General features: G+C 42.9%; 3 protein-coding genes across 3 annotated transcripts; all 3 read left to right on the top strand.

Annotated features, from left to right (window-relative positions):
- The first annotated feature begins 950 nt into the window (after positions 1-950).
- Positions 951-7,525, top strand: klb (klotho beta). Its single transcript, XM_076103927.1, has 6 exons — positions 951-2,062; positions 3,234-3,747; positions 3,835-4,103; positions 4,202-4,458; positions 4,661-5,592; positions 6,023-7,525. Exons 1-6 carry the CDS (start codon positions 1,298-1,300, stop codon positions 6,436-6,438), a joined length of 3,153 nt encoding a protein of 1,050 aa, XP_075960042.1. The 5' UTR covers positions 951-1,297; the 3' UTR covers positions 6,439-7,525.
- A 189-nt stretch (positions 7,526-7,714) lies between these two features.
- Positions 7,715-13,092, top strand: ube2ka (ubiquitin-conjugating enzyme E2Ka (UBC1 homolog, yeast)). The gene is made up of 7 exons (XM_076103266.1): positions 7,715-8,054; positions 8,616-8,709; positions 8,937-8,995; positions 9,123-9,205; positions 9,647-9,746; positions 11,573-11,701; positions 11,795-13,092. The coding sequence occupies exons 1-7, from the start codon at positions 7,992-7,994 to the stop codon at positions 11,867-11,869; spliced, it is 603 nt and encodes a 200-aa protein (XP_075959381.1). The 5' UTR covers positions 7,715-7,991; the 3' UTR covers positions 11,870-13,092.
- A 113-nt stretch (positions 13,093-13,205) lies between these two features.
- LOC142962670 (neuronal acetylcholine receptor subunit alpha-9-II) lies at positions 13,206-19,098 on the top strand. Its single transcript, XM_076103265.1, has 6 exons — positions 13,206-14,521; positions 15,188-15,333; positions 16,457-16,611; positions 17,224-17,404; positions 17,549-17,900; positions 18,154-19,098. Exons 1-6 carry the CDS (start codon positions 14,473-14,475, stop codon positions 18,912-18,914), a joined length of 1,644 nt encoding a protein of 547 aa, XP_075959380.1. The 5' UTR covers positions 13,206-14,472; the 3' UTR covers positions 18,915-19,098.
- Positions 19,099-21,408: the final 2,310 nt, after the last annotated feature.

Genomic DNA, 21,408 nt, shown 5'->3' with positions numbered 1-21,408 from the left:
GAATCAAACCTAGTGTTGAGGGGCTTTGTCACAAACATACCAAACTATTGACAATTCTCTTTACTATGTCACGCATATTTATGTTATATGTCCTACTGTGTAAGGGTGTTTTGAAAAGCCCCTCAGTGTTATCAGGCGTCTTTTCTTCAGTATCATAGCGACCACACTGAGGTCAGTCTGAGTGGTAAATGACCATTTCAACTCCATTAAGTTATCCCGCTAATGCCTTGAAGCAAAGGGTATCCTGGGCAACTGCACTGTTTACTCTAGACAGCTCTTGACACTGTCTTTAATGAAGAAGGATGAGGAAGGGCCTTTTTCTTTTATTGTGATTGTGAGGCTTTATTAAGGGCAAGTGTGTGTACAGACAGACAGATGGACAGTCACACAAACATACACTTCCCAGCAATGTTTTTAGTCAAGCAGCAATGCTGTTTACTTTGGTCAGTGACTGTTACTCATATAGCAAGAGGAGCTAAATTGAATAAGAAGATATGAGGCGGTGTCACTGTTCTCACCTGGCAGGGTTCTGATCAAATCTGGGAAGCAGCTTCTGGCCATAGGACAACAACAAAAACAGCTTGTTTTTTTCAGTTTCAGGCTACGCTAGGTTGCATTGTCCTTCCCTGTGCTTCATTAACTTTCCTCAGTAAGTGTTGAACGTGTGAATTGATATTGGAAAATGAAATCCATTTAACTCAAATGTAAAACGTGTTATGTTTCACCACCATCTGCAAGTGTTTGTTGGAAACGAGGACCGCAATGTGAACTACTTCTTAGTTATGGCGCTAAGATCAGAGTACAAGCTAATTATTGACACAAGAACCTTTTTACAGCAATCAACAGCTATGTTTAGAGCTGCGTCCTCAGGAATAGCTCAGTAATATCCTCTTTAAGTGTTGTCCCTCTCTTTTAAATTGTTTTTTTCTTTGGGGATATAATTGAAGAAGCGTTTCTGGAATTACAGGTAAAAATAATTCACCAGAAGCTTCTCAAAGTATAGTGTGAGGATATGAGTCAACCTTTCTGTGGACATTGTGTGGTAGGGAGGGGCTGAGTGGGAGCACAAGTACACCGAGGGAGAGATAGGGAAGTCTGACCAGGTTGTCAGATGAATCGTGCAGCACCTTGAAGCTTCAGACCTTCTCCCGGGTGTGATCACTCTCCTCCCTCCTCCACCATAATGGGTCTTTTTCTTTTCTCAAGAAGATTTACGATATTGAACAGAGCAATTGCTCTGACTGACACCAGCTCCTGCCTTCCAGTTGGGATCTGAAACAAGGTAGACTCCTTCAGTATGCTGAACCACTCTTCTGCTCCCACTCTACAGTACCTCTTACTCTCCCTCCTGTTGTTGGCGTGTGGTTGGAACAAGGCGGCCTGCTCTCTTGGAGAGGGCAGGAGGATTTGGCAGCAGCCCAAGCCGGACCCCATCACCAAAGACCAGTCTTTCCTTCATGATACCTTCCCTTCAGGATTCCTTTGGGGTTCAGGGACGTCTGCCTTCCAGACAGAGGGAGCCTGGGATCAGGAGGGGAAAGGCGCATCCATCTGGGACCATTTCACCCACTCCACTGTCAGTAATAAATTGGCAACCGAGACTGCCGATGTGGCTAGTGACAGCTACACTCGCTGGGACAAAGATGTGGAGGCCCTGGAGTATCTAGGTGTAAGATCATACTATTTCTCTCTCTCCTGGCCCAGACTCTTTCCTGATGGGAATGCAAAAGGTCGGCCCAATACAGCTGCTGTGGAGCATTACAGCCGTCTCGTAGAGAGGCTCCTGGAAAAGAGAATTGAGCCCATTGTCACCCTCCATCACTGGGACCTGCCACAAGTCCTGCAGGAGCGCTATGGAGGCTGGAAAAATGACACACTGGTGGGACTGTTTGAGGAGTATGCAGCCTTTTGTTTCAACACGTTTGGGAGCCGTGTTAGGTACTGGCTCACAATGCATAATCCATACTTGGTGGCTGTGCAGGGCTATGGGACAGGCGTGCACGCTCCTGGAGAAGCAGGGGGTCCCGCTGGCTTTCTCATTGTGGCCCACAACCTGATCAGGGTAAGTAAAACGAGTCTAAATTAAGATAGTCTGTACTCATATTGTGCTTTTTCTGCCTTGGTCGTAGACGGCGGCACATAAAGAATTTCTCTAATCATATTGACTATCTTTAAACTTTGAACCTCTGCTGCAGTTATATCAGTTTATGATGGTCAATGAGTGTTTGCATCCACAAGACAACAGAAAGTGACGCAAGCACAGACTGCACCAGTGCTCAGATATTTTGTTGCAATAGAATGAAATCAATTAAGACGATATAGTTGGATTAATGTCTTTGAAACATACAACTGGTTCAAGCCTTGATTCTCACTTTTTATTTTACCTCCTATATGACCAGTTGATCATATTTCATTGTGACAGGTTTGTGATCAGTAAACAGAACACTTAAAGAGACATTACGGTCAAGGTCCACCACATCAGCACTTCTCTGCTGGAGCGTAACAGTGTGTGACAGGAAGTAATGGAGATATGCCTTATTAATAATCACTCACGTTTTTGTTAGTCTAACACAGATATTATGTGCAGCTAACACCACGCAGACAGTCTGAGCAAATAGTGATTCTCTGGTGCCTAAAAGATTGTTTTCATGATTACACTATAACTTCCACTAAGGAAGTTATTTCTTTAGTGCTATTTGTTTAGTGCTTATTCATCTGTTACACGATATGTAAACTATAGACAGCTTTGAATGAAATGTTGTGTAAAATAAGCCCAAATCAAGGCAGACAGGTAATTTTCTTATCTACTACTGCATTTACAGTACTTATATTAAATTAATACAATCTATTACGTCATTTAACGCAAATCTGGCTCCAGAAGTGTAGGTTCTGGTTTTGTCTCATTGAAATAACAAATGCAGGTGATGGTGCAGCTGTGGGGGAGATATGCGCTCTCTGTGTGCTTATTAAAAAGCATGATAGATATTTTTCACAGCATACATTTGGAGTTATCAAAGCAGGAAAAGCACACTAATACTGACACTAAGAATATTAATGATGACAAACTGAAGCTAAATGTAATTTAGCCATCATGCATTCTATTATTTACAAATGTATTTCTCCTCCTATAGCATAAAAAATGTCTTCCATGAAAAAGTTCTATTGTAATATTGTAATTGTGTTGTTGACTGCCGCACAGCGCATCATAATAATGTGTCTGCTGTGATTTCCAGGCACACGCCAAAGCATGGCACACCTACAACACCCACTTCCGTCCAGCTCAGAAGGGTAAAGTATCCATTGTTTTGGGGTCCCACTGGGTTGAGCCTCAAAGAGGCCAAGCCACAGCTGCTAATGTTGAGCTTTGCCAGCAGTCAATAGAAGCTGCCCTTGGCTGGTTTGCCAACCCCATCTTTGGTGATGGGGACTACCCACTCTCTTTAAAAATGAAGCACGGGGCCCTCTTGCCCACATTCTCCCCCGAGGAGAAGCTCTGGGTGCAGAAAACAGCTGACTTTTTTGCTCTGTCCTTCGGGCCCAACAACCTCCGTCTGGGCTGGGGCCTGGTCCAGTATGGGCAGACTGTGACCCCAGACCTGAGGCGCGTACTGGGCTGGATAAAGCTGGAGTATGGGGACCCGAAGGTGCTTGTGACCGAGGGAGGCTGGTTTTCTGAGGCCAGTGTGGGAAAGGAGGACACAGTGGCCATTTACCTGATGAAGAGGTTTATCAACCAGGTCCTGCAAGGTAAGAGAAGAAGAAGAAAAATAGACATTGTAATTAAGTCAGCAAATTTGTATTCTTCCACTTTTAATGCTGTGTTTTCTTTCACAGCCATCAAGTTTGATGGCGTGCAGGTGTTTGGCTATTCTGCCTGGTCACTGGTGGATGGATTTGAGTGGAATTATGGCTTCACTGTTAGGCGAGGCCTTTTCTATATCGATTTCAGCCAACCAAACCGAACCAGGACCCCCAAGACCAGTGCTCAGTACTACAGGCGTGTTGTCACTGACAATGGTTTCCGCAGTGACGAAACTTCCAGAGAGATCAAAGGCCGTTTCCCCTGCGAATTTCACTGGGGTATTGCCGACTCCACTTTACAGGTAAGAAGAGAGATAAACTAAGAACATATAGCAAAAAAAGCTAAATGAATGTCTGTATTTACCCTGATATTATTCTATGTCTTTTTTTGTTACTGTAGGTCCACTTCTACCCGTTCTCACCACAGTTTACTGACAACCGTTTGTACAGCTGGAACCTGACAGGAGACGGTTCGCTGCGTCCAGTCCCAGGGGTGAAGATGCAAACCAGACGAGCCCAGTGCACCGACTACTTGGCCATTCGTGGTCATCTTCGCCTGTTCGCGTCCACTGGGGCATCTCACTACCGCTTTGCTCTAAACTGGTCTCTGATTTTACCCCAGGGAGACCTCTCTAATGTGAACACTGAAGCTCTGAGGTAGGAATACACAAACACACTAACATGGACGGTTTTTCCCAAATTCAGCACAATTTGATTCATTTGAATTCAATTCAATTCAAAATTCACACCATAGATTTGAGCCCATTTCAATACATTTAAAGATGATATATGACTCTGTTTCTCTTTTTGTCTATGCACATTAACTGCTAATTCTGTAATCTTGTTTCACATTTAAAAGGTACTACCGCTGTGTTCTGTACGAGCTCAAGAAGCTGGACCTGGAGGCTGTCGTTATTCTCTACTACCCCACACACAGAGCTCCAAATCTAGGTTTGCCTGGGCCACTGCAAGCCTCTGGTGGTTGGCTCAACTACAGCACCGTGGAGGCCTTTCAGGAATATGCAGCACTGTGCTACCAGCAGCTGGGGCCCTGGGTTCCATACTGGATCACCGTCAATGAGCCAAACAGACTGATAGATGTTTATTCCACTTGGAAAGAGAAGCATCAGGCAGCTCATAACCTTCTTCTGGCTCACGCTAAAGCCTTTAGGCTGTACGAGAAGGACCACTCGGGTCAACAGAGAGCACTGGTATCACTTGCATTACATGCCGACTGGGCCAAACCTGCAAACCCCTTCCTTGACTCACATACGGCAGCAGCACAGAGATTCCTTTTGTTTGAGCTTGGTCGGTTCTTAGACCCGTTGCTTGGGACTAGATATGAGGAGAAGCATAGCAAGGTGGACTATCCAGAAGAAATGAAGGCATACCTGGAGGAGAGAGCTCGAGTAATGGGCCTCCCTGGATCCCCTCTTCCTAGCTTTACTAAGACTGAGAGGGAGGAGCTGAGAGGGACATTGGGTTTTATCGCTCTGAACCATTTTACCACCCGTTTGGTCTCTCCATATCTCCACACACAGGGCAATTTTCAGCAGAAACAACCTCCTGATCACGGCTGTGTGATCCTTTCTGATCCCACCTGGCCTTCCTCAAGCCTGGGGCAGGCTCTTGTACCCGAGGGCCTGCGGAAGATCCTGAACTGGGTGAGCCAGAGATATGGAAGGGCTCTGCCTATCATTGTCACAGCCAGTGGGGTTGATGATCAGGCTCCTGTGGAGGACAAACTCAGGCAACACTTTCTCAGGAGTTATCTGCAGGAGGCCTTAAAAGGTGACATGCATTTCAGATCCTACAACTCCATCAGTAATGGCCCTCTTCAAACATTTTTCAGTAGTCATGATGTTGAGACAGAGGCGCAGACCCACAGGCAATGCAGGTTTTATGACCATATTGCTTCCTACTATACAAACCTGGATTTAATGAGAAACCAGGAAGATCATAAAAAGAGAGAGGAGGGCAAAGTACAGCAACAGTGTTGATCAGTGTTGTGTTCACACTTTGCTATTTATTAGCTCACCTGTATTGCACGTGTTGTCTTCTAACATGTGTTAACCATTTGGCATGTATTTTAAACATTTGGTTGTTTTATTATTAGTAAAGTAAAGTATATCTTGGCAATTCATATTTCTTAGGGAGGAGTTGGAGAGTGGATGAATGATTCTTATCTTACTTTTCTCCTTTATTGTATTTGTCTCTATAGCTCGCCAATTAGATAGAGTCAACCTGCAGGGCTTCTACGTGTGGAAACTGCAAGATCGACATGCCCCCCAGTTTGGCCTCTTCACCTCAACTCACCATCAAGCCAAAGCCAAAGCCTCCATTGCTGTCTACAGAGAAATCATAACTCATGGAGGTTTCCCTGAGGATAACACCATGCAGACATGCAGGTTTAGTGCGCTGCATGAGCCTTGCTCTGTATGTGCATGGATGTTCAAGAACAAAGCGATGTTGGTCTTCGCAGGTTGCCTCCTAATAACAGCCGTAATGCTGGCAGCACTTGTCATCTTTGTCGTCATCACCAGGAGAAACCAAACAAGAGGCAGAGGGAGGGGGGTGAACAAGCGGAGAAGAAGGGAAGGAGTCCCCGTATGCTCGTGTCCACCTGTTAAGTGCTAACCGTAGAGACATTGCATCTGTAATGTAAAGCAGACAAACTGTGTGTGGCTCATTGACAGAGAAGAGCAATGCTCTATTGTGTCTGGTCCAATGATGTGTATCTGTGCTTGTAACAAATGTGTGATCAGTTTACCAACAATTACTGTCAAAAAAATGTGTCTCCATCCATTTTATTGTAATAATGGGTTATTTAGATGGAGGGTAAACAAATGGAAAAGCTATTTTGTTAATTTAATGATCAAGAGATTTACTGAATGCCAAAGATTGGCTGGCTCACATGTGTTCTTACAATTATGTGAGGTCTATAGTTTACGATAAGGGAGGATAACAACTTTACCTAATTGCTTACCTTACCTATGACCTCCATTATGGAGAAATATGTCAGTGCCATGATTCTAGCATTGGAACAGTCAGTGATGATTATATTGTGTAGATCAGACTAAAATGTGACTTTAATATATTTTACACAATGTAAGATAAGTTTAGCTCAGATTTAATTGTGGATTGCACAAAAAATATATATATTTTCACAAGTGGTATCCACTTTATTCAAACACCAAACATGATGCTTCATGCCAAATGTGTGAACCTCCACGGGACAATGACGCCCCCTAGCGTCGCAGTGTGAAACAACGTGAAACAAGGATCCGTCTTTTGTTAAAAAATGGAGAAAATACCGAAACGTAGTGTATGCTCATGTGTTAGTAAGAGTCCGTCAGTGTTTGTGACCGTGGACCTCTGAGATAACGTGTTTCAGACGATGACATGATTCCTGGGGTCTGTCTTCAAAAGCATGTAATGATTTGTATGAATTGTATAATGTGGAACAGACACACAGGTTTAAATGGGATCATCAGATGAAGAATAGGTGCTTTCTGCAGTAATGGAAAGCAACTGACTCTTCATGTGATACATACTTTAGACTTGAAAACTGCTAATCGGAACAGAGAGTCATTTTGGAGCATTTTTGACTAAAAAGTAAACGTTAAATGTTTACACAGTGATGATTACATTTAATCTGTCATTGTATGAAACCCTGTTTACCTGTTCTGAGATCACTTTTATTTTGCATTAAAATGTTTTCTAAATGGCACACTAACCTTTTTTAATTTCAATATATAGGCTACCACCCCTATGAACATCATATGGTTTTAAAGCGCTAACGTTAAAACAATAATAACAACAAGAATGAGGAATTACTCATCAACAGATCAACCAATGGGAGAAGGTGCCCGGGATGGCAATACAGATCACATGACCCGCTCTCCTCCAGACTGCATGCAGTTTGGTATTAAAATGTTGTCAGTACGACCAACCATTGTGTTGTGACACATTTCAGATGATAGAGGCACGTTCAGCTATTTTAACAAATCACAACATCAGATTGATAACCGGGACTGACGGCGCTCGCGGCGAACAACGTTGCAGCTGCTAAATTTTGAGGTTGTATCCCTAAAACAAGTGCAGAGCTACTGTAGGCAGGACGAGCTAGCTAGCGTTAGTCAGGTCGGACGGCGGCGAGGCCCCAACCGGGACGGGAACACGGGGGAACCATGGCCAACATCGCAGTTCAGAGGATAAAACGGGAATTCAAGGAGGTGCTCAAAAGCGAAGAGGTCGGTTGTCGCGTTTGCCAGTTAATGTCACAGCGTTCCGTGTTTATTTCTTTGACTAACGAGGCTGAATGTGAGTGACGCGTCGCTGGGCTGTCAGCTCTCTAATCACCGAGCAGCTAGCTGTAGCTAACGGTGTCAGACACGGCAGAGCAGCTACTAACGCTAGCTATTGTTATGCCACCGCCGGGTAGTCGCGTCTAAAGGCGGTGCTGTTTTTAGCAAGTGCTCACCGGGTTATGGAGGCATCAAGAGCTAGAGTTAGCTAACGTAGCTAGCTTAGCATGCATTCTGTGGTAACCAAGCTAGCTGCGTTAGCGAGGACAGATTGGTGTGATCCGCGTGTACTACTGAAGGTTTGCTCTCTCATACGACCCCCTGCATCTGCATAGAGTCATCGCAACTTACGTTAGAGGGCCTAATGTATGTAGATCCGTAAGTGCAACAAGTTGAGGTCAACTTCTACTGCATAGGCAGGTTTGAGTTTGACAGCAGGCTATAGCTTAATAACACTTTGCAGTCTGCTGAAGTTGTAATGCTTCTTTGCCTTTTTCACTCTTTCAGACGAGCAAAAACCAGATAAAGGTGGATCTGGTGGATGAGAACTTCACAGAACTTAAAGGGGAGATAGCAGGGCCACCTGACACACCATATGAAGGTGAGGGGCTCATTGTAACCTGTATGCATGGCTGCACACATCTATAATGTGACATTGGGCGTCACTGACAACAACTTCATCTTTCAGAAGGCCTCACCAACTAACTATTCCAAGAGGCTTTTAATCATTTATCATATAACCTAAAGCTGTTTGCATTTAACAGTTGCACTTTTATTTCATGATTGTCACGACTGTTGAGTAATTGTGATCCCTCTCATTTATTCCAGGAGGTAGATATCAACTAGAAATTAAAATTCCAGAGACGTATCCATTCAATCCACCAAAGGTAGGGATTCATTACTGTTATTCTTACAGTTAACTTTCTTTGAGGACCATGGCCTTTTAGAAATGTTCCATTAACTGTCCTAATCCGCAAATGATGTCCCTTGTCTCGTTTTCATTTAATCTCTCAGGTGCGGTTTATCACGAAGATCTGGCATCCCAACATCAGCTCAGTCACAGGCGCAATATGTCTGGACATTCTCAAAGACCAGTGGTGAGTGAATGTGCGCCAGCATTCCTAACATAATTCATCCACTACACATCCGTCATGAAATAATTCTCTAGTCGTGTAAGACAAAGCCATTGCTGTTTCTACTGCCCACTGATTTGTCAACAGTTGTATAACAACACAAAAGTATGCAAATAGCCCCAATATGCACTGATCCAAACATACTTATTATGATGCATTGATGAAACATAGATATGACAAAGTTAAATAGATGAGTGAGCCTGATGATGGTGAAAGCATTAGTTATTATTACTCCCAAAGAGTGGTCACTTCAGTAAAAGGTATTTAAACTATATGTCCGTTATCATATTCCTCAGCCAGTCCCATGCAGTAATAGAAACCTTTGTGTACACACATAGGTCAATGAGGATAGTTGACCTTGTTTTGGTGTTGCACTAAACAGTCTCCTCCTGTGTGTTGTTTCAGGGCAGCAGCTATGACGCTGAGGACCGTCCTCCTGTCGCTACAAGCCTTATTGGCAGCTGCAGAACCAGATGATCCACAAGACGCCGTGGTAGCCAATCAGGTGGGTCTGCGTGCGTCTTTATGTTTTTACTTTTTCGATATGTATGTCTAATTTTTCAAGCAGAGCAACACGTGTATAATATTGTACTCACTTCCGTCTGACACTAGATATCTTCTAGGAATTTGCAAACAATTGGTTGATTATTTCACTCATTTATATATTCAACAGACAATTAATTGGTAACTATTCTGATCATCTACTAATCGTTTAAAGCATTCAACAATGTGGATAGTTCCAGCTTCTTAAATGTGAGATTTTGCTGCTGTTCTTGGTCTTACATTAAAGTATATTGAATATTTTTGGGGGCCCCAAAGACATTGTGATGTGAATTACAGGTTTTTTTTTTTGTTTTTTTTTATGGACAAAATATTCCTTGTGAAACAGTCATAAGATTAACCGATGCGCTGCAGCCTCAGACTGGTGTTTTGAACCTCTTTTACATTCTTGCCTTACATTGACAATGGGAAGTGAAGACATACAGGAAGGATTGACTGGGAAAGAGTTGTGCTTCTACTCCAGCACATCGCTCATAATAAGCACCTCACACATCTGCCCCTGTCGGCAGGACATATCGAAATACTATCGACAGGTTCCCATGAACACTAGGTGGACATTAAACTCTAATCCCACGGAACAATTGCTTATTTTTTTGTGGTGCTTTGCATCTTGAATTCAATAAATTAGGGGGACAGACAGTTATATTTTTTTGACAAATGACTGTTTAGCAGATGTCATCATCTACATAACACACAGTTGTGTACTATAGATGTACTAAATGTTGTTATACATTTCAAAACCTTAACTATGATCATAAATATGATAAGTAGCTCAGGTGTTATATGGGGGTGCTTGTTAATCTATTGTGTTTTACAACTTGCACCCTCTCATGTTGACTGACTGTCACTGGAAAAGTGATGTGATTAAATGACAAATGATCAGATGCTACCAAAAATAAAGGTTTAGAGGAAATGGTCTCGATTGCCATTCTGATGTTAACTGTCGAGTAGATTTGTTTGTTCAGATATTAATGTCGGGTTAACCTGTGTATGACTCCGGGTTGATGCTTTATGCGTCTGTTTGGGCTGCACAGCAGATCATTGTCACATGTCAAGTGATATTCAGTGCAGTGCTAGTAAAGTGAAGGCTTTATGTGTAGGCAGTGAGCTGTTTGCCTCCGCTTGCTTTCCTTGTTGATAAGATGATCCCACTTTATTGAACACATTATTACACCTACACACTACCACTAATCCTTGTGTCCTCTATCGCTTACCAACCCACATCCCACTGAAGCACACATGAAGAAATGAAATGAGGTTAGGTAAGAGTTGGTTTAGAATAAGATGTTTTTTTGCTTTGAGTCCAATCTGGAGTGGAAACCTGAGACTGTTCAGGTGGTTTGAAAGGTGTTGGAGCCTAAATTGTCTAAAAGCTGCACTTAACATGACATGTTCACACTGCATGAACATTTGACAATGACAATATATGGTTATTCTGATTGTTGTACTGAATAATGACCCATTCAAATGAGGTATGTTGACTCCAGAACTTGATTGGTGCATGGAGAACAGACTGCTGGACAACACTCTACTAGTTCCTCTAAATGTCTCAGTAGCCTCAAAATCTTGCAGAAAATGATTTTATTGGGGAGCCACACATAGACAATAGTATTGATGGACCATATGTGCACTTCTGCTCGTATGCACATATGTGCTCGGGGATCTGAGCGAAGTAGAAAAGCACGATGTGTCAGTAGTTGGCGGTGATGTGCTGATGAGTCCCTTGCAAACAAACCTATTGTTGTTTTTCACCTTTTTCCCCTCACACAGTACAAGCAGAACCCAGAGATGTTCAAACAGACAGCGAGGCTCTGGTCTCATGTCTATGCAGGCGCTCCCGTCTCAAGTCCGGATTACACGCGCAAAATAGACAAACTCTGTGCCATGGGCTTTGAAAAAGTAAGTAATCTCTCAACTGTTCCCCTGCTGTGCATTGCACTGCCGAACTCCGCTGAAGAATAAAACTGTGTTTCTGAATGTTTCTCTTCTCAGAATGCAGTAATAGTGGCGTTGTCGTCGAAATCCTGGGACGTGGAGACAGCGACAGAGCTACTGCTCAGTAACTGAATCTTGACACCTTCTTCATCTTCCTTTTGACCCCCCCTCACACATACACACCCTCTCTCTTCTGGATTCCTGGTGTCTCATGGTGTCTTCCCCCCCCCCCCCCTATCCCCTCTGTGTGGCATCTCTTTCCCCGATCATGACCTCTGCTGTATCACACTCCAATCAGTCGCTCTGTGAGCTCTTATCTCTGGTTTCTCTCAGTTCATTCAACATTCCACTCATTGCTGCAATCACAACTTCAGCCACATCTTCACCCCCTTTTCAAGCAAATGTCAGACTTAAGACCCGCCCACGCCCGCCACTCTCCCAGCTGTTCTGGCTGTGTCCAAGAAGCGTCCGTCAGCGGCTTATCCTTGCCTATGCAGTGCATTTACTTTCATTCCTGAAAACCTTTTTATAGGAGCAAGTCAAGCATTTCAAGGAGGCTCTTTTGGACCTGATTATGATTTTTACACTTTTTTATTTGCCGGTTTTCTAAACAGGGATTGAGTCGAGACTAAACACATTATTGAATTGGTCTCTCTTCTGTTATTCTTTTGCGTGGTGTCCAACATTACTTGATCAGTTCTCTCAATCACAATCAACATTTTGAGGGTACTCTAAATTGACTGTTAAAACTTACATTTTGGGACCCTTCTGAGTCATTATCTTGTGCCATCACTGCAAGCTTGTCAGGGCACTACAATTTTTCAGCGTTTTTTTTTTTTTTTCAGGTAAAATGTGGACATTCAAATACATTTGTGGTAAATTAAATGTAGTGCGCCGGTTAGCAAACATGGAGTTATCCAGACACAGTGTTTAAGAGGCTTGTTCCCTGTTCAGGAACCAGCTCATTAAGTGTCCCCGAGGTGTTCACATAGTAGCCATCCTCATTTTCCTGCCGTGTTTCACTTCAACTGTCTGACGAACCCAGAGCTCCAATCCCCACACCTGTTCTTGACATGGCTTACTTCACCTGTCCCTTTCCCAACTTTTTTTTTTTTAAACTTTTTTATTTGCTTTTGGCCTCCTGCAGGAATACATTTGGATTCTTGTTTTTAAACTGAAAGAAAACCAACAAAGAAAAACATGTTTGGCCGTAACACAACCTGTCCCGGGTCTGGATGGAAAAGTAGTTCAAAATGAGTTTGAAAGATATTGCATCATCTTAACTACGCCAACAGATAAATATGTCAAAAATGATTAATCTGTAAATAAAGATATTAAAGTCTGTGTAAATTAAACCACCCTCTGTCCTCTCTGTGACTTTTCTCAACTGGAATCATTTTCCTCCTACAAGCAACAACAAGAAACTACCTGACAACAAAATAATGTTCAGTCAATGTATCACAGTCAGTTTCTTGTAAGTGTAACTCCAGTCCCAATATTGATAAATATCAAAAACACTTTATGCTCTTTGATGTTTGGCTGTGCATAGATTTGCATAAAAACTAGGGTGAGAAACAAAATCTCCAAAACCAACAGAAATTGATCCTACAGGGAATTATGTTGCCAGTGAAAATGGAGCAAGCGAGCCAATTTATATGACGACTGTGCACTGTGGAATGGATTATGTGCCTTTCTGTACTTTGGACTTGTACAGAAGTATTGCACTGCAGTTGTGTGTTATTCCTGGTTCCGCAAGCTCAGTTTTTTTTTTTTTTTTTTTTGTGCATTTGAAATGTCAACAGGGAAGTGATGCAGGCACTTCTCATAATGTTCAGACCACCTTGCTTATAGCGAGGCGTGCTGAGAATGAGCACAATAACAGATGGCCTGCCTGGTGGCATGTTGTTCCATGCTGAACCTCTCCAACAATATCTGGCAATAATCTGAACACTGCATTTCAGCCTCCATGCTCGCACCAAACAGGAGAAAAGCTGCCGTTGGTGTGTTTACGTCTACTATTCAACAGCAGTATGTAGTGTAGAGCCCTCGAAGGACCTCAGGGACGGTATTACAGTGGATTTAACTGGACAGCGCTGCACAGTAAACCAGCTTCAGGTTTCCAAAACAAAAGATTGTTTTGTATCCTTCCCCCTGGATGCTGGCATCTCTCTTCAACCATCTATATCGCCCACATTATTGATGTACTACTGACCTTTACTTCCTGTGGGGGCGTCTTCAACAACAAAAGATATTTGCAACTTTTAATGCATAAAGGACAACTTGTCCACATCCAAAGAACCAGCCATAATATTAAACAAGCACCGCTTGATGGATTGTTTGTATGATTGTTTTTCCCTTCCTGGTTCTGGCTGTATGTTGAAGGAGCAGGCCAGCCGCTCACCTAGTTGCAGCCGTTTGATTGACAGCTGAATAGCTCAGTGTGTGGTGAGGCGATGCTTCGTGGGCATCCTGTTTCTCTCGGTGTGCTGCTGCTATGTGATAGCCGGAGTTTTATTCCGTGTGTCAGTAAGTGGACAGACATGCTGCCTCCCCTGCCAAGCAGTAAGAGCCGATCTGACCGCGAAGACGGCCAGATGAAATGGTGCCCTGCTGTCTGCAACTGAGTTCAACTGGGGTTGAACGGGCACCATGACGGCCTGTCAGGGGACGAAGCCAAAGGGCTGCTAGATCGCTGGTCGCAGTTAACTTTTTATTCTTCTCGGAGGTGTTAAGAAATGCTCAACATGATTCCAATAATTTGTCTGGCGATGCTGCTTCCTGAAGGTGAGTCAGAGGCTCCTGCCTGCAGAAAAGTGACCTACGTGCTGCTGTTAATTAGTTAGAGGGACTGTGCTGTTTTTGACACGGAGGCTTAAAAAAGAGCGCACAATGTTTATTGATGTTAAATGCATTGCTGTGTGCGTAATTACGCACACACCGCCGTGCCTTTCAAATTGAGAGCAGTTGCGTTGATGTTGAAAGTTTCACGTTGCTTTCAAGCTATTTAAACAATCTAAGAAAGTTATAAAAGAGATGTTTATACTTTTATTATAAAGTCCTAAACCCCATTAAAACAGTTTCCACATCGCTTGTGTGGTTTTCTCTTAAGGATTCGCTAAGGGGGATTGGAATGGCCCAACAATAACTAAATATATTATTTATACTTCACTTTTTAATAATAAAATAATGTAAAAAAAAGAAGTAAAATGTAGTCATATATAATGTATGGCCTAAACATGGATGGCATTCAGGAAAGAGCAATAATTAACAATCACAACAGTTTTTAGATTCATTGAAAGGCACAATTAGAACAATGTGAAGGAAAGTACTGATTAAACTAAGTGAGTTTTCATGGTCTCCATCCAGAAGTACCAGTAAAAAATACCACATAACATTTGTTTTAATCAAAAACTTGTAATTGACTGATGACCACATCTTTCCCCCCTCCAGTGGCTCACTCGGCTCAGGGTCACTATGCCCACAAGCTTCTGAATGATTTGATGGAGAATTATTCCAGCGCTCTGCGTCCTGTTGAGGACACGGACCTAGCCCTCAACGTCACCTTACAGATCACCCTCTCTCAGATCAAAGACATGGTGGGTAGCTCCCCGGCAAGATCTTTAAATCTAATTATTGAAGTGCTCATTTTGTGTATAGTTCTTATTCTTTATTGAACTATTATTTATGATTTTATGGTAGCATATTAATGACCTGTGTCATGTTGTCTTCAAACCAGACAACATGAATGTCCCCAACAATTTTATTTACCTGAAAAATCTGTAAAATGATCTCTCCAATATTGTACCTCTGCAGATGGATCCAGCATGCACACCAAGTTCTTATTAAAGACTGAGATATTTTTTTATATTGTTTTGATGGCTAATTTGGGACTATTTTCTGTAATTGCCAAGCTCATTCGTCGTTACAGCACCAGTCACAATCATACCAACTAGTCACATTGCACCCCTGCTTACTGTAAAAACTACCCAATCATAAGCCCTGAGGATGTGAACTTTGCAAATACTGACACCATAGATACACCGACCATTGAACAAAACATACAAATGTTGAACTTGGATTACATTTTTCCTCTGTTTTCATTATTGCTAAGACAGTGGTCGCCAGAGGATGAGTGAGTTGTAGATGCGGATGTGTGTTAACGACAGGCAGACTATTGTGCAGGCAGGGCTTACTGTTACTCAGCTGGCTCAGGTTGCTGTTCAGGTTCATTGCTGTGTCAGCCCACAGCACAGTGAATTAGCACTTGTGTTGTGCACGTGTGTTTGGATGTGTGTGCTTGAAGAGAGAAAACAGCCCTTCACCTGAATGTTACGTCTCTGTGGTGCCTGGTTTTAGTTTGTCATGTTTGAGGAGACTGGAGTGAGGGGCCGGACAATGAATAAGTGTGTGTGTTTGAGTTTGCTATTAGACAAAGCCTTTGTTCTCATTGGTTCGCTTCAGTGAAGCTCTGGCAGCGATACCAAAGCCACCCATACCCACCTCCGTCAGCCACTGCTCTGCTCATCCACCTGATATTGACAGACCGGTCTGGATTTCAGCTGTTGTGATAATCTAAACCCCTCGAAATGCTCATAGAGAGTTAATGAGCAACAGAGAAATAAGGAGACCAAGAGGATCTCTCTTTAAGCTGCTGCATCCATTGTGTGTTTGTAGGTGTGTGTCTGTTCTCATTCTTGTGTGTGCGTGCGTGTGTTAAAGGATGAGAGGAACCAGGTGCTGATTGCCTACCTGTGGATCAGGCAGACGTGGCATGATGCTTACCTGAAGTGGGATAAAGAGGCCTATGACGGACTGGAGGTGATCCACATCCCCAGCAGCCTTGTGTGGAGGCCCGACCTCGTCCTCTATAACAAGTACGCCCGTACGTCATACACGCTCATTTTCTGATCTTCCTGTTTCATAAGGCCCTACATTTTTTTCATCGCTATGCATAAACTTTATGTTGTGTTTTGTAGCTTAGTACACCAGTTTTGTATATTATGTCATACATTATATAATATAAGTATAATATTGTAATGAATCTGTATTAAAGTGGCCATAGTTATGTAATATTTGCAATGCACAAACTGTGTATGTCCATACGTACAGTTTATCAGGAGCTAATGGAGTCCAATACAAAAATCTTGCAATAAATGTATCAGAGATCACAGTGTGGACTCCACTCTGCAAGGCGGCAGTCTGAATATTACACACTTCTGAAATTTTAATTTGTATTGCAGGACTGTTGCATTGGCTGGTATTAGAGCGTAAAGGTGTGTTTAACCTCCGGCGCCTGTCATAGGCAGCCCACTGCTCCCTATGTACAGGGATGGGTCAAATACAGAGACAAATTTCCCCTGTAGCGGGATAAATATAGTATAATAATAAAATAAAATAACAGTGTCGAAAGAATACAACATACAGTACACACCATTTAACCAAAAATCACACGACCTGATTTGTGTCAACTTTTCCTCCTCCTCCAGAGCTGACGATGACTTCTCAGGGCCGATGGACACCAACGTGAGACTGCGCTACAATGGAGAGATAACCTGGGATGCTCCTGCCATCACCAAGAGCTCCTGTGTGGTGGACGTGTCCTACTTCCCCTTTGACAGCCAGGAATGTAGCCTGACTTTTGGTTCATGGACCTACAATGGCAACCAGGTTTGTAGAAAAACCTGGACACACATTTCCTCTTTCTGTGGTCATGCATACATTTGCTGAATTTGCCTTTCATTGGATAATGTCAGCGGATGGAGCTGGCTGTGTGCCCCTCTACAATCTACTCATCCATTACCTTAATTCCAGGTAGACATCATTATGGGCAGGGACAGTGGGGACCTGTCAGACTTTGTGGAAAATGTGGAGTGGAAGTGCCACGGGATGCCGGCCACCAAGAACGTCATCATGTACGGCTGTTGCTCTGACCCGTACCCAGACATCACCTATACGGTGCTCCTGCAGCGCCGCTCCTCCTTTTACATCTTCAACCTCCTCCTCCCCTGCTTCCTCATCTCCTTCTTGGCTCCGCTGGGTTTCTACCTGCCTGCAGACTCTGGGGAGAAGGTTTCCCTCGGAGTGACCGTTCTTCTGGCTCTCACTGTGTTCCAGCTGATGGTGGCAGAGAGCATGCCTCCGTCCGAGAGTGTGCCACTAATAGGTAAGAGTGTGTTTGTTTCGGATTGTAGTAAAGCAGGTATGAATTGCGTCTTCATAACCATTATAGCGGCTTTCATTCCTGCCTGTGTAAGTACAGCCTACATACTGTGTACAGTCTATGATACAGCCTCATAGAGCTGCTAGCACGGCTTTATATTTGAGTGAAATCTCCAGAGACAACAAAAGAAACAACACCTATGTTTGTAGTTCAAAGAGCAAACTCCTGTCTGCCTTTGTTCCTCTCTTTTACACAGGGAAGTACTATATTGCCACTATGACCATGGTCACCGCCTCCACATCTCTCACCATCTTCATCATGAACATCCACTTCTGTGGTGCAGAGGCCAAACCAGTCCCCCACTGGGCAAAAGTCCTCATCATTGACTACATGTCCAAAATTTTCTTTGTTTATGAGGTGGGCGAGAACTGTGCTTCTGCCTCCTCCTCTTCCTCTTCTTCTTCTTCGTCTTCTCACTTCCCCCAGGAAGACATACATCCCCAGCACCTCAACTCCCATATTCATGCGAATGGTAAACCAGGGAGCCACAGTAGCCGACAGGACAATCAGGGTCACAAATACCCCAGACCTCAGACCCCCAAGCCACAACACCATCCCAGAGTGAAAGCCCAGCACCACATCACCAGAGAAGAGAGCAGCCATTTCTCCAGCTTTGCACCTGGGAAATATGAAGGCTCTAATGGGAAAATCCCAACAGGTGACTGCTGTAAAGAAGACCAGAAGGTCCCCTGCTGCCCTGAAGACAAAAAGCCTCCACCTCAAGGGCCCACTGTGACCTTTGGCCCCTGTGTATTCTGCAGTGGCTTCCCTGGTGTGGACACCAAGCTGGTGCGCAATGTTGAATATATCGCCAACTGTTTCCGAGAGCAGAGGGCCACATGCGCCAAAGGGGCAGAATGGAAGAAGATTGCTAAGGTGATGGACAGATTCTTCATGTGGATCTTCTTTATCATGGTCTTCCTCATGAGCATCCTCATCATCGGCAATGCGCCGTGATGCTTTTTGAAAAATATTTGGCTCAGTGAACTCTTTTTGGTCAAATTAAAAAAGTCAAAGGGACTATTAGGTTGTTTTTTTACAAACAGGTATGTTGAAAATTATATGGACTTTGTGGCTTTTCAATTATTTATAATAACGGTATAGATTACAGTGATGTGAAAATAAACACATTTTACTTTTACTCTTTTGGCCATGTCCATACATCACAGGCTATATTCTTGAATATTAACATGTTGAAACAATGATTTCTTGCACATAATAATTCTGTGTCCTACATAGCAACATTATGTTCTTTGGTCTTCATCTAAAACAAAAAAAACGGGCAGAGAACTTATAATGAAAGGCACATTGTTTGTTATTGTTTTCTGCTGCCTGCAACTCTGCATGCACTGTGGCTACTTTGCTTGCTTCCTATACAATCTTTACCATCTCTATGTTAAAAGCATGTTGTAAACGTGCAGCTTGGAGCCATCCCCATCAATCGTGGCTTTGATGTACAGGTATTTCATCATCTGACCATTGAATACATGTAAGGGGATCTTCAATTAAGTTAAAATATGACCAGTGGAGACAGCACATGTCTTATTCACAACTGTGAAATCAGACTCCTGGGGCTGAGAGGTCCAGCGTCAGCGCACACTCGGGACACACAGAATCATTTCTCTGGTCAAAATCATCCAGTGAATAGTTAATGAGCAAGCTTTGTAGCACAGCCAGGACAGAGAGGATGTAAGTTAATATGGATCATCAATTATGTAACACAACGTGCACACTCTGACACCCACCTCTTCCAAAATCCCCATACCTTGAATTTGGAAAGTCAGGTCAAGTTAGGTCAGTGTGTGTCTGTGTGTGTATAATTGTGTGTGTGTGTGTGTGTGTGTGGAGAAAAAAACAGGAAGAAATTAAGAACAAAAGGGAAGAAAAGGAAACTTGTGGAAACCAGAAGTGGAAAGTAAACTGACATAACACATTAACGCATGTTGCATTTATGAACATGATGTATTGCTATAGATTTCATCTTCCTTCCCCGTTCCTATATATATAACAACCCACTACAGTAGTTAGGGAATGCAATAAACAGAAGATTCAGAAAGGAGTCAGAATGGTTAAAAAAAAGAAAGAAGAAAGAGAGAAAACAAGATTTTTAGGTAATTATCTTTCACAGATTTTTCCCCACAATACCTTATTTTTTCAGTAGAGGGTGCTCTTTTCCCACATACACTTCCTGTGGTGGATGCCCCAGAGCTTACTGTTTGAAACTGCATGTGGCAAAGTCAGTGCACGATGTTGAATATATCGCCAACTGTTTCCGAGAGCAGAGGGCCACATGCGCCAAAGGGGCAGAATGGAAGAAGATTGCTAAGGTGATGGACAGATTCTTCATGTGGATCTTCCTTGCAAGATCTGCGCCTCAGAATTATTCCCACTGTCTTTTCATCTTCTACTCACAAAATTTCACTACTGCGAATAGAAAAAAAAGATGAATATGCTATTTATTAGTCCTCCATGTTACTGCATGGCAAGAGACTATACGTATATTGCTCACTGCAATTCCATAATTAAACCTGGAGGCCATAAATGAGAGTGGGCTAGTGAGTACTACATGCTAGGGCAGCAGGCAACACGTCTGTGGTTGTTTCTGTGGAGTCTCTCCAGTGTGGGCTCTGTTGAGCAGAAATCAAATGGGCGGAGGAATCATTGTTTTTATGCACAGTGATTGTCATGCTGAAGCACAATGCATGTGATATAAGTGAGAATATCTTAAATGATCTCTCTGCTGACTGCTGCATTGGTGTCCATTAGTGCCCAGGGAGCTCCAGGGCCCGCAACAGGCTGTAATCACCATGGGGGATCAGGAGAAGTGAGAACCATGTCATTTCGACAGGCGTAGCAGCTCAGGCACTGAAAGAAAGACTGCATTATCTATCACCACTTAGATTCAGAAACAGAACGGGAAAATTACTGTGATGACAATGTATTTACCACCAGGGTGGAACAGAACCAAGTACTTTACTAAATTACCATTATCAGCAGCATTTTCAAGCACTTGTGGTATTTTATACAATACCATATATATATATATATATATATATATATATATATATATATATATATATATATATATATATATGCTCTTAGAGGGCCCATTTTGCATAATGAGTACTTTTACTTTTCATTCTTTGAGTGGGCTACATTTCACACGTTAGTCTCTATTTTATTACATGGAAGAGATTTCAATTGTTATTTTGGACTCTTTATTGGGCTTTGAAAGCACTTGGACAGAATGACATATTACCGTCATTGCACAATTATGCAGGTAGTGGTCACTGACTGATTTTAGGGAGCGACATTTGAAGTGTCTGGAACTAAAACTTTGATTTAATGTCACTGTAACATTTAAAATAGGTTTTCATAACCATGCTGCTTTCAATTGCATTGTGTGTCTGGTGTAAGTTTGAGTTTTACATCGACAGACGTTAGCTCAGAT

The sequence above is a fragment of the Anarhichas minor genome, unplaced genomic scaffold (assembly GCF_050575085.1).
Source record: "Anarhichas minor isolate MPS153535 unplaced genomic scaffold, ASM5057508v1 ptg000028l, whole genome shotgun sequence".
Taxonomy (NCBI): Eukaryota; Metazoa; Chordata; class Actinopteri; order Perciformes; family Anarhichadidae; genus Anarhichas; species Anarhichas minor.
The sequence above is the reverse complement of the archived record's forward strand: the minus strand, read 5'-3'. Positions and strand labels throughout refer to the sequence as shown.